At 48.9% G+C, this 12,263-nt stretch overlaps 1 protein-coding gene across 1 annotated transcript in view; it reads left to right on the plus strand.

Moving 5' to 3' along the window:
- The window catches only part of HADH (hydroxyacyl-CoA dehydrogenase), a 46,027-nt gene that overhangs the window by 17,671 nt on the left and 16,093 nt on the right, over positions 1–12,263 (plus strand). The window contains exons 2-3 of the mRNA XM_026499149.4: positions 5,245–5,373; positions 8,575–8,732. Coding sequence (XP_026354934.2) covers positions 5,245–5,373; positions 8,575–8,732 — 287 coding nt within the window. The remainder of the gene's footprint in view (positions 1–5,244; positions 5,374–8,574; positions 8,733–12,263) is intronic.

The raw sequence follows: 12,263 nt of genomic DNA on the forward strand, positions 1-12,263 counted from the left end.
GCAGAGTGTGTGCCTGGCACATAGTAAATGGTCAGTATGTTGCCTTTCTTAATTGTGCCGCATTTAGCTCTCCCAGCTCTCAGGGATCTCATAGAAGTAAGACAAGTGCATTCATAATTTAGGAAGAAGCAAGCTGGCCTTTATTAAGTGGCCTGTGGCTGACTAGCCATGCTTAAGACTGCCTCAGCTTACTGAGCCAATCTGGGATGAGGGTCAGGCAGCAGGGATGCGAGCCTGACATGGAATGCATGCGACAGGGGACAGACCGCTTGCATCCTGAGTCGGTCTCAGTGCTGGACACTTGAGACACACAGCAGGAGGAGTGGATTAATACAGTCAGAGAACACTGGACTCATCCCGTGGAAATTCTATTAAGCCCCTATTTGTTCATTTATTTAACAAGTAAACATTGAGTGCTGGCTGTGGGCCAGGCACTTTGGGGTGCAAAGACAAATAGGGCTTGAAGTTACCTTCAGGATTGCTGACCTGGTGTCCCTAGGGTATTTCTGCAAGACATGATTGCAAGGGACTAGAGCATTGGATGGGTTGCTCTCTGCGGGTGGGTAGGATGAAAATGTTGCTGTAACTTGAAATCACCCGAGGTTATGTTGTAACGTTCATTTGTTCCTGCGCAAATGTGACCTGCTCTAAAGAGCTTCTTTATAAAATGGAAAATATTACAAGGAGAGTTTAATTTTCTCTTTTTTGCTTGTATTTCCTTTATTCGGACCTAACCATACCCGCTTTGGGTTTAAGTGGGAATGTCCTTTCTACCTGTGTCTCTACCATAAGATTTCCTTCATATTTTCCTGAAGTTTTATGAATTAATCAAAGAAGGAAAAGCTGAAGTAGAAAGTATTTACAAAAACAAAACAAGACTGCTGGCGATAACTGTTTAGCCCATACAATTGTTGCCTTCTCATTGGCCAGAAATACTGGTAGAGGCATTTTGGAGCATAGAAAATGCTCTAGTCACTTGAAGGAGAGAGATGACATTGAGCTTTTTGAGACCAGTGGGGCACGGTGGAGCTGAGGGAAATTTTGCCGAGCGAGAATACGGTCAAGAACACACTGGGAGAGATCTGTCGTCTTCCTCTGTCAGGTTTGGCCCCGCCTTGCACCTCCTGCATCTTCTGGGGGACAGGGAAGCTAAGTGGGACACACTTAGTCACTTTGATACGGTCATTTGACACGCACGCTTTGCTCTCCTGGAACATTGTCTGGAGAGCCTTGTCTTAACAGCTGTTTTTGGCCAGTGTCTACACACGTGTTGTCTCCAGTGTGCTCAGTCAGAAACCCGGATGAAGCAAGGCAGGGACCGGATTGCCCAGTGACTTCTTGCAATGGGGGCAGGGAGTGGCTGGGGGAGTTTATGGGAGGACTTTGGAGCATGAAGGCTGAAAATGCTTTTCTGGCCATGGTTTTTCCTGGGTGAATTTTAGTGTTTTTGTAATGCATATGTCTCTGGTTACTTGAATATTTGGGGGCACTTCCCCTCTAGGTTTGGTTCTGCTTGGAGTTTAAAAAAAGCAGTTATAGTTGATCTTTGAATAACATGGGTTTGAACTGCGGGGATCCACTTATACACGGATTTTTTTACAGTATGTTTTAAAAAAAGATTTTATTTGTTTTGAGAGAGAGAGTGAGTAAGCGGGGGAGGGGAAGAGGGAGAGAGAGAATCTCCAGCAGACTCCATGCTGAGACTGGAGCCTGACGTGGGGCTCAATGCCATGACCCTGAGATCATGACCTGAGCCAAAATCAAGAGTTAGACGCTTAACTGATTGAGCCACCCAGGCGCCCCTATTTTTTACAGTATTGTAAATATATTTTCCTTATGATTTTCTTAACATTTTCTTTAGCTTGCTTTATTTTAAGAATACAGTTTATAATGAAGCATACAATATACGTGTATGGATTCATTGTTATTGGTAAGGCCTTTGGTCAACAGTAGGCTATAAATAGTTAAGTTTTGAGGGAGTCAGAAGTTGTATGTGGACTACATCCAAAACTAATGATGTGTACTGTATGGTGACTAACATAACATAATAACAAATTAAAAAAAAAAAAAAAAAAACAAGTTGTATGTGGATTTTCAACAGTGCAGGGGGTGGGGGTCAGCACCCCTAACCCCATGTTGTTCAGGGGTCAGCTGTCTAAGGAAAGCATTGTGGCTTATCTGTTATGTAACCAAAAATGCCCCATGGCTATCACAATCAAGCAGTGCTATAATACCTTTGAAAGTGGGTTTCTAGAGGAAAGGTGTGAATCCTCCCTCACTTGTCCCTCACCTCTCACTTCTTTATGGTTAATCCTTTATTCCTTGGGAAGTTGGCCCGTTCTAGATGTCCTCCTTTTATCCAGCCTTCTGAGTTCAGGGCCTGACAGGATTCTTCACAATGGCAGTTTTTGGTTTTTTTTATTTGACTTCCCACGTATGGAGCCTTATATACTTAGTTTTCTCCCCTGTGTATTCTCAGTGTGATTATAAAGTCCCTAAGCAAAAGGACACTGCCCTCATTTTCTTTCTTTATCTCTGTTCCCTTCAGCTTTGGTATTATCTTGTGCCAAATACTTGAATTTTCTTCTCCAGCTCCTTGAGGAGCAGAAAAATCCAGGTGATGCCTGCTGGAGCTGAAGAGGGGGACGCAGATCAGGACCTAGTCAGGTAGAAATCTGGGGAGTCCTTTCTGGCCTATTCGAAGGACGATCTAGGTCAGGGGTTAAGAGGGACAAAGTGAAAATACTTGTGTCATTCCAGAGGGACTCTCAGAGGAGCCAGAATGAAAATGGAAGGTCCCTAAAGCTAGCGCCTCTGCTCGCCCCTGCCTTGCAGGCAAGGTGCCCCATCAGTGGTCATCACGCTGCCCTTCAGCTGGTGCTGCCCAGGGGTGCCTGCCGCAAAGTAATTTCATCTCCAGCTGCATCTGGACTTTGAGATTTATTTTCTTAGTTTCTGTGTCAGGATCCTCCATCAAGTCCCCCCACTCCTCCAGGCTTGGTGATGTAGTCACAAGACCCAGTATGTAATGATAGTCATGGCTACAGTTTATTTCAGCAGAAGGGTACAAAACAAAAGCAACAGAGGGAAAGGGGCAAGGGGCAAAGTCCGGAGGAGAGCAGGGACCGTTTCCAGAGTCCCCTCCATGTGCAGTCACACGGGACACACACAGTTCCTCCGGCAGCAAGTTGTGATGGCACATGGGAAGGGTCTACGAGGGACACTCGTCGGAGACCCAGGGCCCTGGGCTTTTCTTGGGGCTGGTCACACGGGTACCCTCTGCCTGGCACAGACCCGAATTCCTGCCCCCTCCGAGGAAAGCAGGTGTGCAGCAGAGACCAGAGCGCCTCCGCAGTTCAGGCTCAGCGAGCCGTTCTTCTCAGGGGAGGATGGGGGCTCTCATCGAGGCTGAGTTTCCAGGGGCCAGCCAGGGGCCTGCTGGGTTGCCTCTTCCGCTCAGTGTCTAAATGTGCTCTTGCTTTTTTCACTCTGAACGTGTGAGAGGGCCCAACTCAGGTCACGTGATTTGAGGTGCTGGCAAGCTGAGCCTCGGGCTCTCGCACCTCAGGGAGAAAGCCTGGGTGGTGTTCTTGGGCCGGCCGCCTGCCTGCAGCCTGTGTTTCCGCCAGCAGGGCGAGTCCACTGCTTGCCTCTGTCCTTTTATCAGGATAGCTCTCGTTCCCGCCGTTACCCAGCCGGGCTGATCAGACCTTCCTGTCCTGGCAGTGCTTCCTTGTCAGGTCCCCAGGCAGGCTTGGGGCGCCGGCAGCCTTGCCTCTCCTGCCCACAGGTCCGGCAGGCTCAGACTTGCGCGTCTGTCGGAAGCTCGCTCAGGGACAAGCCCGAGGTGCTCTTGTAACTAACTTCCATTTCAAACGTGTCTTACCAATTTTTATCAGTGTTCTTTGGGAATCTTGGCTCAGGGATTTGGACCTCTTTGCCTTTGAGTTTTGCTCTTGGGTTACTTTTCCTCTCTGGCTTTCAGTTTGGAATTTTAGTTGCCCAGTTTCAAAAACCTTGCATCATGATGGTGGGTTAGAACTGTTCTTACTGGCAGGTTCACTTCAGCTAACCGTCCCCTCTCCTACACACTGCTGACCCACAGACGTTCCAGAGCGGTGGTTGTGCAGGGGCCTTCTCGGCCCCCGAGGGACATCTCAGTCATGCTGGCATCCTGTATCACTTATGTTTGTGGTAGGCCACATGTCTTCTGGCTTGTGGTTTGAACTGAGTACAATGCCTACCTGTAATGTGACCCAGTGACCCTCACTACCTGTTCCACAGCCCTTGTAAAAGAGATTGGCAAATCGTGATGAAAAAGGAATTGATTTGTCACCGTGGCTAAACTAAGCTGGCTCCAGGTGGACTTTGGGGCGGCTGCACGAAATGTACTGTCTGAATTTCAGCCAAGGTGGGATGGGAATTGCCCTCCTAAATTGGCTGGGCACCAGAGATCTGCTTTCACGGGAGCCGTGTCATTAAATAGCCCTCAGAATCTTTTTTTTTTTAATTAATTTATTTGAGAGAGAGAGCGTGTGAGTGAGCACATGCATGAGTGGGGGGCGGGGCAGAGGGGGAGAGAGAATCTCAAGCAGACGCCACGTGAAGCCCTACATGGGGCTCGATCTCACAACTGTGAGATCATGACTTGACCCAAAACCAAGAGTCTGACACCTAACCGACTGAGCCCCCAGGCGTTCTGGCCCTTGGAATCTTTTTGCTACCATTATGAAGGTCTTGTTACTGATCTAAGGACTACAGAAGAGGTGAGCTAAGCAGTCGAGCTGCACAGGATTCTCCAATTTTAAGGAAAAACGATGGTGGGTGGGCTGTTGAGCACTTGGAACATGGCTAGTGCAATTGAGGAAGTGCGTTTTTCATTGTATTCCGTTTCAGTTTATTTCAATAGCCACCTGTGGTTGGTGACTCCCTCGTGGGACGGTTGGGAAGTAGTTCTGGGGTGGCCTTCAGAGCCTTGATGTGCAGCCCAGCTCCGCCGCCCGCCTGTCGTGTGATGGTGCACATACTTCTTAACCTTCTAAGGTGTTTCTGAGAATGCACCGTCCGTGTAAAGGCTTTAGAGCAGTGCCTGGCAGGAAGGGGGTGTTTAGTTGATGCCGCCTAATATTATTATGATGTTTACTGGGTATTTTGAAGAGAATGGTGGCAGAGTTCACATGGAACCCGAAACTCTACTATTTTTTTTTTTTTAACGTTTATGTTTCCTTTCTTTCTTTGCCCTAGGTTGCTGCTGCAACTGGCCACACAGTAGTGTTGGTAGACCAGACAGAGGACCTACTGGCAAAATCTAAAAAGGGGATTGAGGAAAGCCTTAGGAAAGTGGCCAAGAAGAAGTTCGCAGAAAACCCCAAGGTAATGTTTTGTTTTATATACCTCAAGACCTGTCCTCTGAACATAATGCATTTGGTGGCCTTTGCTTGCTTTTTTGATTTGTTGAGTAAAGCTCATTTTCCCATAACTTTAGACCAATATAAATAACATAATCGCTGAACGTTTGGTGAGGACTGAGTACAAAACAGAAGTAAATAACCATATTATCGGGTAGGTTTGGAGATCGGGGAGAGGGTTTCTGCAGGTGGTGAACTCATTCTGTCCACGGAGAATTGACAAACACCTATTCTGTCATACGGATGGCAGAGACCAAAACAGGAAGAAAATTTTGGTACTTGCAAGTTACAGAGAATGATATAATAAACATTGCATTTAGCTAGGAAATCTTGATGGCTTAGGTAATATCTTAGGCACATTTATAATGTAGTCACTGGAGAGTAAGATACAGAGAGTGTCGTTCTCACTTCCCAGCCGCAGAGGGGGTACGAGAGCTTGAGGAACTCTGAGTAGGCCCAGAACTCTGGTTTACTGACCCTTTCTCCTTGGACCTTCATGTTTATTTAGAAATACTGCAGAAATCCCAAGTGAATTTTTGTTTACCTTTGCCACCTTCTTAAAGTTGCTTAAGATTGATCTCTTCAGGCCCTGGATGGAATTTCACTTCATATACGGGCAGAGAAGAGGGCAAGGGGGGCTTCTGTTGTGTTGGTCACCCCGGCATCTACAGTGGTGTGGCTCTTCCCTTTTGGAATTTTGTATAGTAAAATATATGTAACAAAATTTGCCATTTTAGCTGTTTTTAAGGGTACGATTTGGTGATGACATTGACGCTATTGTGCAGACATCACCACTTTTTCTTTTTTAAAGATTTTGTTTATTTGTCAGAGAGAGAGAGAGAGAGCCCAAGCAGGGGGAGCAGGAGAGGGGGGAGCAGGTTCCCCGGGGAGCAGGGAGCCCGATGCGGGGCTCCATCCCAGGCCCCTGGGATCATGACCTGAGCTGTAGGCAGACCCTTAATGGCTGAGCCACCCAGGCGCCCCACCATCACCACTCTTTACAAAACTTTTTCATCTTTCCAAAGAGAAACTGTACCCGTTAAGCAGTAACTCCTCATCCTCTCCTCCTCCCAACCCCTGGTGACCTCGAATCTACTTTCTGTGTCTCTGAATTTGCCTCTTCTAGGGACTGCATGTAAGTGGAATCGTAGGATATTTGTCCTTTTGTGACTGATTAATTTCCTTTGGTCTACTGTCTTCAGGGTTCATCCAGGTTGCGGCATGTGTCAGAACTTCATTCTTTTTCCTGACTGAATAATATTCCACTGTGTGTATAGACCACATTTTGTTTAGCCATTCATCTGTCAGTGATACTTGGGTTGTTCTCACCTTCTGGTCATTGTGAATGATGCTGCAGTGAATGTTGATATACTGTCTGTCCCGGTCCTTCTTCAGTTCTTCCATGTATGTACTAGAAGTAGAATTGCTGGGTCATGAGACCGTCCTGTGTTCGGCTTTTTGAGGAAGCACCAAACTATTTTCCATCGTGGCTAAACCATCTTACATTCCTGCAGGCAGTGTACGAACGTCCCAGTTTCTCCACATCCCGGCCAACACTTGTGGTTTTCCATTTCTTCATCATAGCCACCGTAGGAGGTGTGAAGTGGTATCTCGCTGTGGTTTTGGCGTGTATTTTCTTAATATGTAGTCCCCTTTCAAAACTCAGAGGGGCAGGAGTGGAGTTGATTTTCACCCTCCCCCTGAAGAAATCCTAACAATAAACATCCCAGGCAGATTAACATCTCTGTCACCTGTCCCCCATATTCTCCACGACAGGGGGACCTGAGATAGGGCATGTTATGATGAGGCGGGTGGGATTTGAAGACCCCTGGGCTGGCGGTTGGAGTCGAGGACAGAGTGAGTGTGAACCCAGGTAATCTGCATTTTTCATGTGTTTACTCTGCAAACTTCTGCTGCTTGTCCCCTTTGTGCACAGGCTCTGGGCCCCACTCAGAGGGTTAAAAACAAACAAACCAAGGTGCTTGTGCTCAAGATGCATGGCTCCTGGTGAGTGAGTCCTCAGGAGGCTCGGCGTGTCTCATCTGCGCCCGGCAGGTGCGTGGATGAGGGACGTGTCCACTTCGCTGGGCCTGACCCGCACCGATCGGCACGGTGGCCGTGGGCCAGGAGGGGCCAGGGAGCGCGTGATGTGGGGCACGCTGTGTGAGACAGACCCTGGAATTCAAAGACTTACTAGGAGAAAAGAATATAAGACATCTCAGTGCTTTTTATATTGATTACATGTTGAGATGATAATACTTTAGATGGATCGGGTTGGACAAAATTAATTTTACCTGTTCACTCTTTATAATGCAGCCAATAGAAAATTGAAAATCGCCTGTCCTCTCACAGTGTGTTTTTGTGGAACAGTTCTGAGAGCTGTTTTATTCCTGGTGGTTTTGGACGCCTTCGCTGATTGTGGCCACTTTGATGCCCCAGGGACAGTCAGTCTTGAGATAAAATGGTAGTTGATAGAGGTGCTGTCTTCGGCCCTAACTGAGGTCTGTTTGTGGAAACCTGGAGGCACAGATGAGATGAAGGTGGGACTGCGAGCTGTTCGTGAGCAGAGGCTGTGTCTGGCGTGTTTCTGCAGCCCCAGTAGCTGGCCTGTGATGGGCGCTGATTACTTGCACAACGACTAAGTCCGGTGCGCTTACCCTCTCTTGCCCTTACTCAGCTCTTCTGTGCCTCTGTTAGTGATGAACAGTCAGCAGCACCTCTCAGACTAATGAATGGTGCTGAGCTAGCCTTGTCCTCTTCTCCGGAAGGTCATATCTCAGGACCTGTTTCCTGCCACAGCGCATGGCAGTCTGCTCACGGCGAGAACAGAGAGACAGCAGGCCCAGACAGGTGCTGCGAGAGGGCCGCGTGGTAACTGAGCAGAGCCGATGGGCAGCGTGAAGGGCTACAACCCACACACCACAGTAATTGTTGACCAGCGGTTGGCATGGTCCCAGGCTGATTCTTGCGCTGGTGTCTACAAGTCCCTGAGATGCCATCGTCCCTAAGCAGACGTGAAGGGAGTTTTATTGCTTAGAATTCCCGGGCGTATTCAGGTTGCCAGCGCACCTGTCCTCACCCTCCTGTCTCCTTCTGTCCTAGTGGCCAATCACACACTGTTTTCCGGTGGGTCCAGTGAACGCTCTCTTCTTCCTCCCCCTGTCAGGCGGGCGACGAGTTTGTGGAGAAGACCCTGAGCAGCATATCGACCAGCACGGACGCAGCATCCGTAGTCCACAGCACAGACCTGGTGGTGGAGGCCATCGTGGAGAACCTGAAGGTGAAGAGCGAGGTCTTCACGAGGCTGGACAAGTTTGCCTCTGAGTACGTGACTCGTGGCCATTCTCGTTGGGTCTGAGGGCTCCCACCCCGGGCGCGGGCTCTTCTCCCAGGAAGGAGTCTTGTGACAGCAAGCCCACTTCTCTTTCTGCTATCCCAAAGCTGATTCCAGAAGACCTGGCACTGTTTCCCCTGTCCTCCTTCCTCCCACTCCCAGTCTGCTCCCCAAGGCTTGGGCTGCCTTTGTCTGATCTTTGTCTCCAGATGGTGGTGGGATTTCCCACCGTAAAGTAGAAGGTCCTTTCAGGGACAGTCCTCTGTCTCTTGCAGTGTCTGAGCTATGGGCCCTCCCGGGCCAGAGGATGAAGAGGCTTGGGCTGCATCCTCAGATGTCTGCTGAGGAATCTCAAGAGTCGTTTGTGTGTCCCCCTTTTTTGAGTGGAACATACAGAATGGTGCAGTTGAAGGGAGTGCCTGTCTGTCTACACAAAGTTCCCTGGGCTTTCCTGTTTTGAGCTTTATGTGGATAAGTCAAAACACTGGGAGCATCACAGGAGCATTGAGTTCTTACCAGGCGTCCTGGCACAGGGTGGGAGGGGGAGTCAGCCCATGCAGGTCAGGCATACGCGTGCCTGGGGCTTGGAACTGGCAGTGCCGACGAGCGTCAGCAAGCTTTTGCACACAGTCAGCTCTCTTTCTCAGAACCTGGAGCCTTCATTCGTGTTTGGCTTTTGGCCATTGTGACACCTGGCTGATTTATTCCTGCTCTCCCTAGGGCTTGTGTGGCCACACTTCACCCTTTCAGGTTAGAACTGAAAGTCAGAATGAGATGATAGGACAGAAGTAATTCTCAGCCAGTGGGCAGTGGCTGAAGAGGGACACTGGCACACCAGTGTGCTGGAACATCAGCCCTGGTGCCGGAGAAGCCCCGCGCCTGCCAGAGAGGAGAGCCCTGTCTGTCGCCTGGACGTCACTCTGCTGTGGAGTGTGCTCACGCCCTTTGTGCTGACGGTTAGGCCTGCAGAGGTGGAAGACTCTGGTGCAGGTCTTGGCTCCCGAGTAAGCGGGGAGCCCTCTGAAATAATAACCCCCCCCCCCCGGTAGTTTGGCCTTTACTGAGATGCCGGTCGTTCTCAGGGACAGTGACAGCTCTGATTGCCCTCTCGCGTCAGTGTGAGTCACGGAAGGACTGTTAGGGCAAAGTAGGTGGCCTGGGACCATGTCACCCTCTTCCCTCTCTGTCTTTGGACAGTCATGAAGCCTTTCTGGTCCTCGGTTTTTATCATCTGTAATTGGACTGAGGGGTTAGGAGTAAGTCATTTCCAAGACCTTCCCAGTTCTAACTCTCTGAAGACAGTTTCCCTAGTAATCTGCAAAATAGGGGTAGCGGTACCTATAGCACAGAGTTGTTTAGGATGTTAATGTAATTTGGCTCAGTTTCCCGATTGCCTCCTGTGTGTCAGGCACCGTACTGGGCTCTTCCACTTAGGTTCATATCCCACAGATGAGACACGTGGAAAGGCACATCGGAGGAGGCACACCATAGATGTGACCTTGCTTCTGGCCATCAGCTGGCCTTCTCTACACTCTTGTTTTCATTTTAGATCACCACCTTTATTGAACACCCACTAAGTTTTGTGTTTTGTTTTTCTAAGTAGCTCGATTGAGATATCCTTGACTGTTAAGTTCTGCAGTGACTCCTGTAACAGGAGAGGAGAATGTGTTCCAGTGGTGAGGCTCCCAGTGGCGCCCTGATGCACCCCGGAGAAGAGCACGACCGCCTCGGCTGCGGTGTAAGAAGTGCAGATGACGAGGTGGCCACGGCCCTCAGGGAGCCCCAGCTGAGTCCTGTCCTCCCCCTCTCCAGTCCCCACGGTCCCCACCACCCCCTCTGTCTTCTCTGCATCAGGGCTTGGGGTACGCCGATTTTCTGTTAGTACATTTAAGAGGGAAATAGTGGTTGGGGTACCTGAGTGTCAGAAAGGGAAAACCAAAGAGTGTCCAAGAGTCCAGTGTTCCGAGGAAGACGTGAGGGTGTACTTTTTGTGGAAGGTAAGGCACCCCTGTAAGTCGAATATGTCAGCGCGTTGTTTGTGTGGAAAGTAGGCAGTGTGAGAGCTGTTAGGAGCAGAGCCAGCCCAGCCGACTGGGAGAGGGGCAGGCGGAGGTCTGTGAGGAAGACGCATCTTTCCCCTGCTGGTAGAATGTTCGCTGGGAGCACCTTGGACTGGAGACACTCGGGACGGGACTCTGACGTAACTTCACCCTGTAACAAAATGTGCTCTCCAGCGTGCTTCCATCTGTCCTTTCTGCAGGCAGGTCGCCCTTCCTTTGTCCTATAAAATGGTAGCGCGTTATAAGTGCAGCAGCCCCTGCCGGCACAGCCGTGGGGCGCCATGGCCCTGCTGCTGGGGTTCATGGTGTGCAGCCTAACGGTGCTTGTGTCAGCCACACTCACGTTTCTTCTCCCAACCCCCCCTCTCCCACTCATCCCTCATTTCACGCAGATTGTAGTATTGCCTTTTGGGTAAGCTAGAACCCCCAAATCTGATCCGTAAGGGACTCTGCTTCCTGCACTGACTGGGCCATTATGGTTCTAACTAGCATTAGGCTGTTTTATGTACGTGTACCCACAAGGTGGCGCTATAGGAAAGCCTAGAAGTCTTGCTTGTCATTGCTTAAAGATTTGCCATAATGCCTTTGGCACCCCACGTTATGGTGGTCTTTATTTATTTATTTATTTATTTATTTTTATTTTTTTAAGATTTTATTTATTTATCTGACAGAGAAAAGAGAGAGAGACAGCCAGCGAGAGCGGGAACACAAGCAGGGGGAGTGGGAGAGGAAGAAGCAGGCTCCCAGCAGAGGAGCCTGATGTGGGGCTCGATCCCAGAACGCCGGGATCACACCCTGAGCTGAAGGCAGATGCTTAAAGACTGAGCCACTCAGGCGCCTATGGTGGTCTTTAAAAATTGAACTTGGTTTAAGTCAACATGGATTTTTAAGAATTACTATTATACACACACAGAGATGGTACTGCTTCTTTAGGAAATTTCTTTTCTTTTCTCTTTTCTTTTCTTTTCTTTTCTTTCTTTCTCTCTTTCCTCTTTCGAGTGCTGGAGGAAAGGGACAGAGGGAGAGAATCTTTAACCTCCATGTGGGGCTCAATCTCACAACCTGAGATCATGACCTGAGCTGAAATCAAGAGTCGGACACTCAACTGGCTGAGCCACCCAGGTGCCCCTGCTTTTTAAGGAGAGTTTATAAGCAGAGTACCTGGAACTACATTTATCATAGGTGTACATGTACCCTTCCTTGCCCAGATCTCCCTGTGTAAACTTAAAACTCTTTGGACCATGTTGGTTTTCTTCTGTTTTCATTTTAATTCCCATTCAGTGGAAAATTAAAGCTTTTCACTTGAGGGGAAAAGATCTTAGTTCTTTACAGTTTTTTGTTGACTTTGAGCGTCTGTGGCGTATCCTTACTGTCATTAGTCTCACTCACTTAGGTTTCATTTTGTGACGGAGGCCGGTACTTAACCTGTGTTCCCCCACATACCATGAAAATTAACTAATA

This window comes from Ursus arctos, unplaced genomic scaffold (genome assembly GCF_023065955.2).
Source record: "Ursus arctos isolate Adak ecotype North America unplaced genomic scaffold, UrsArc2.0 scaffold_11, whole genome shotgun sequence".
Lineage (NCBI taxonomy): Eukaryota > Metazoa > Chordata > Mammalia > Carnivora > Ursidae > Ursus > Ursus arctos.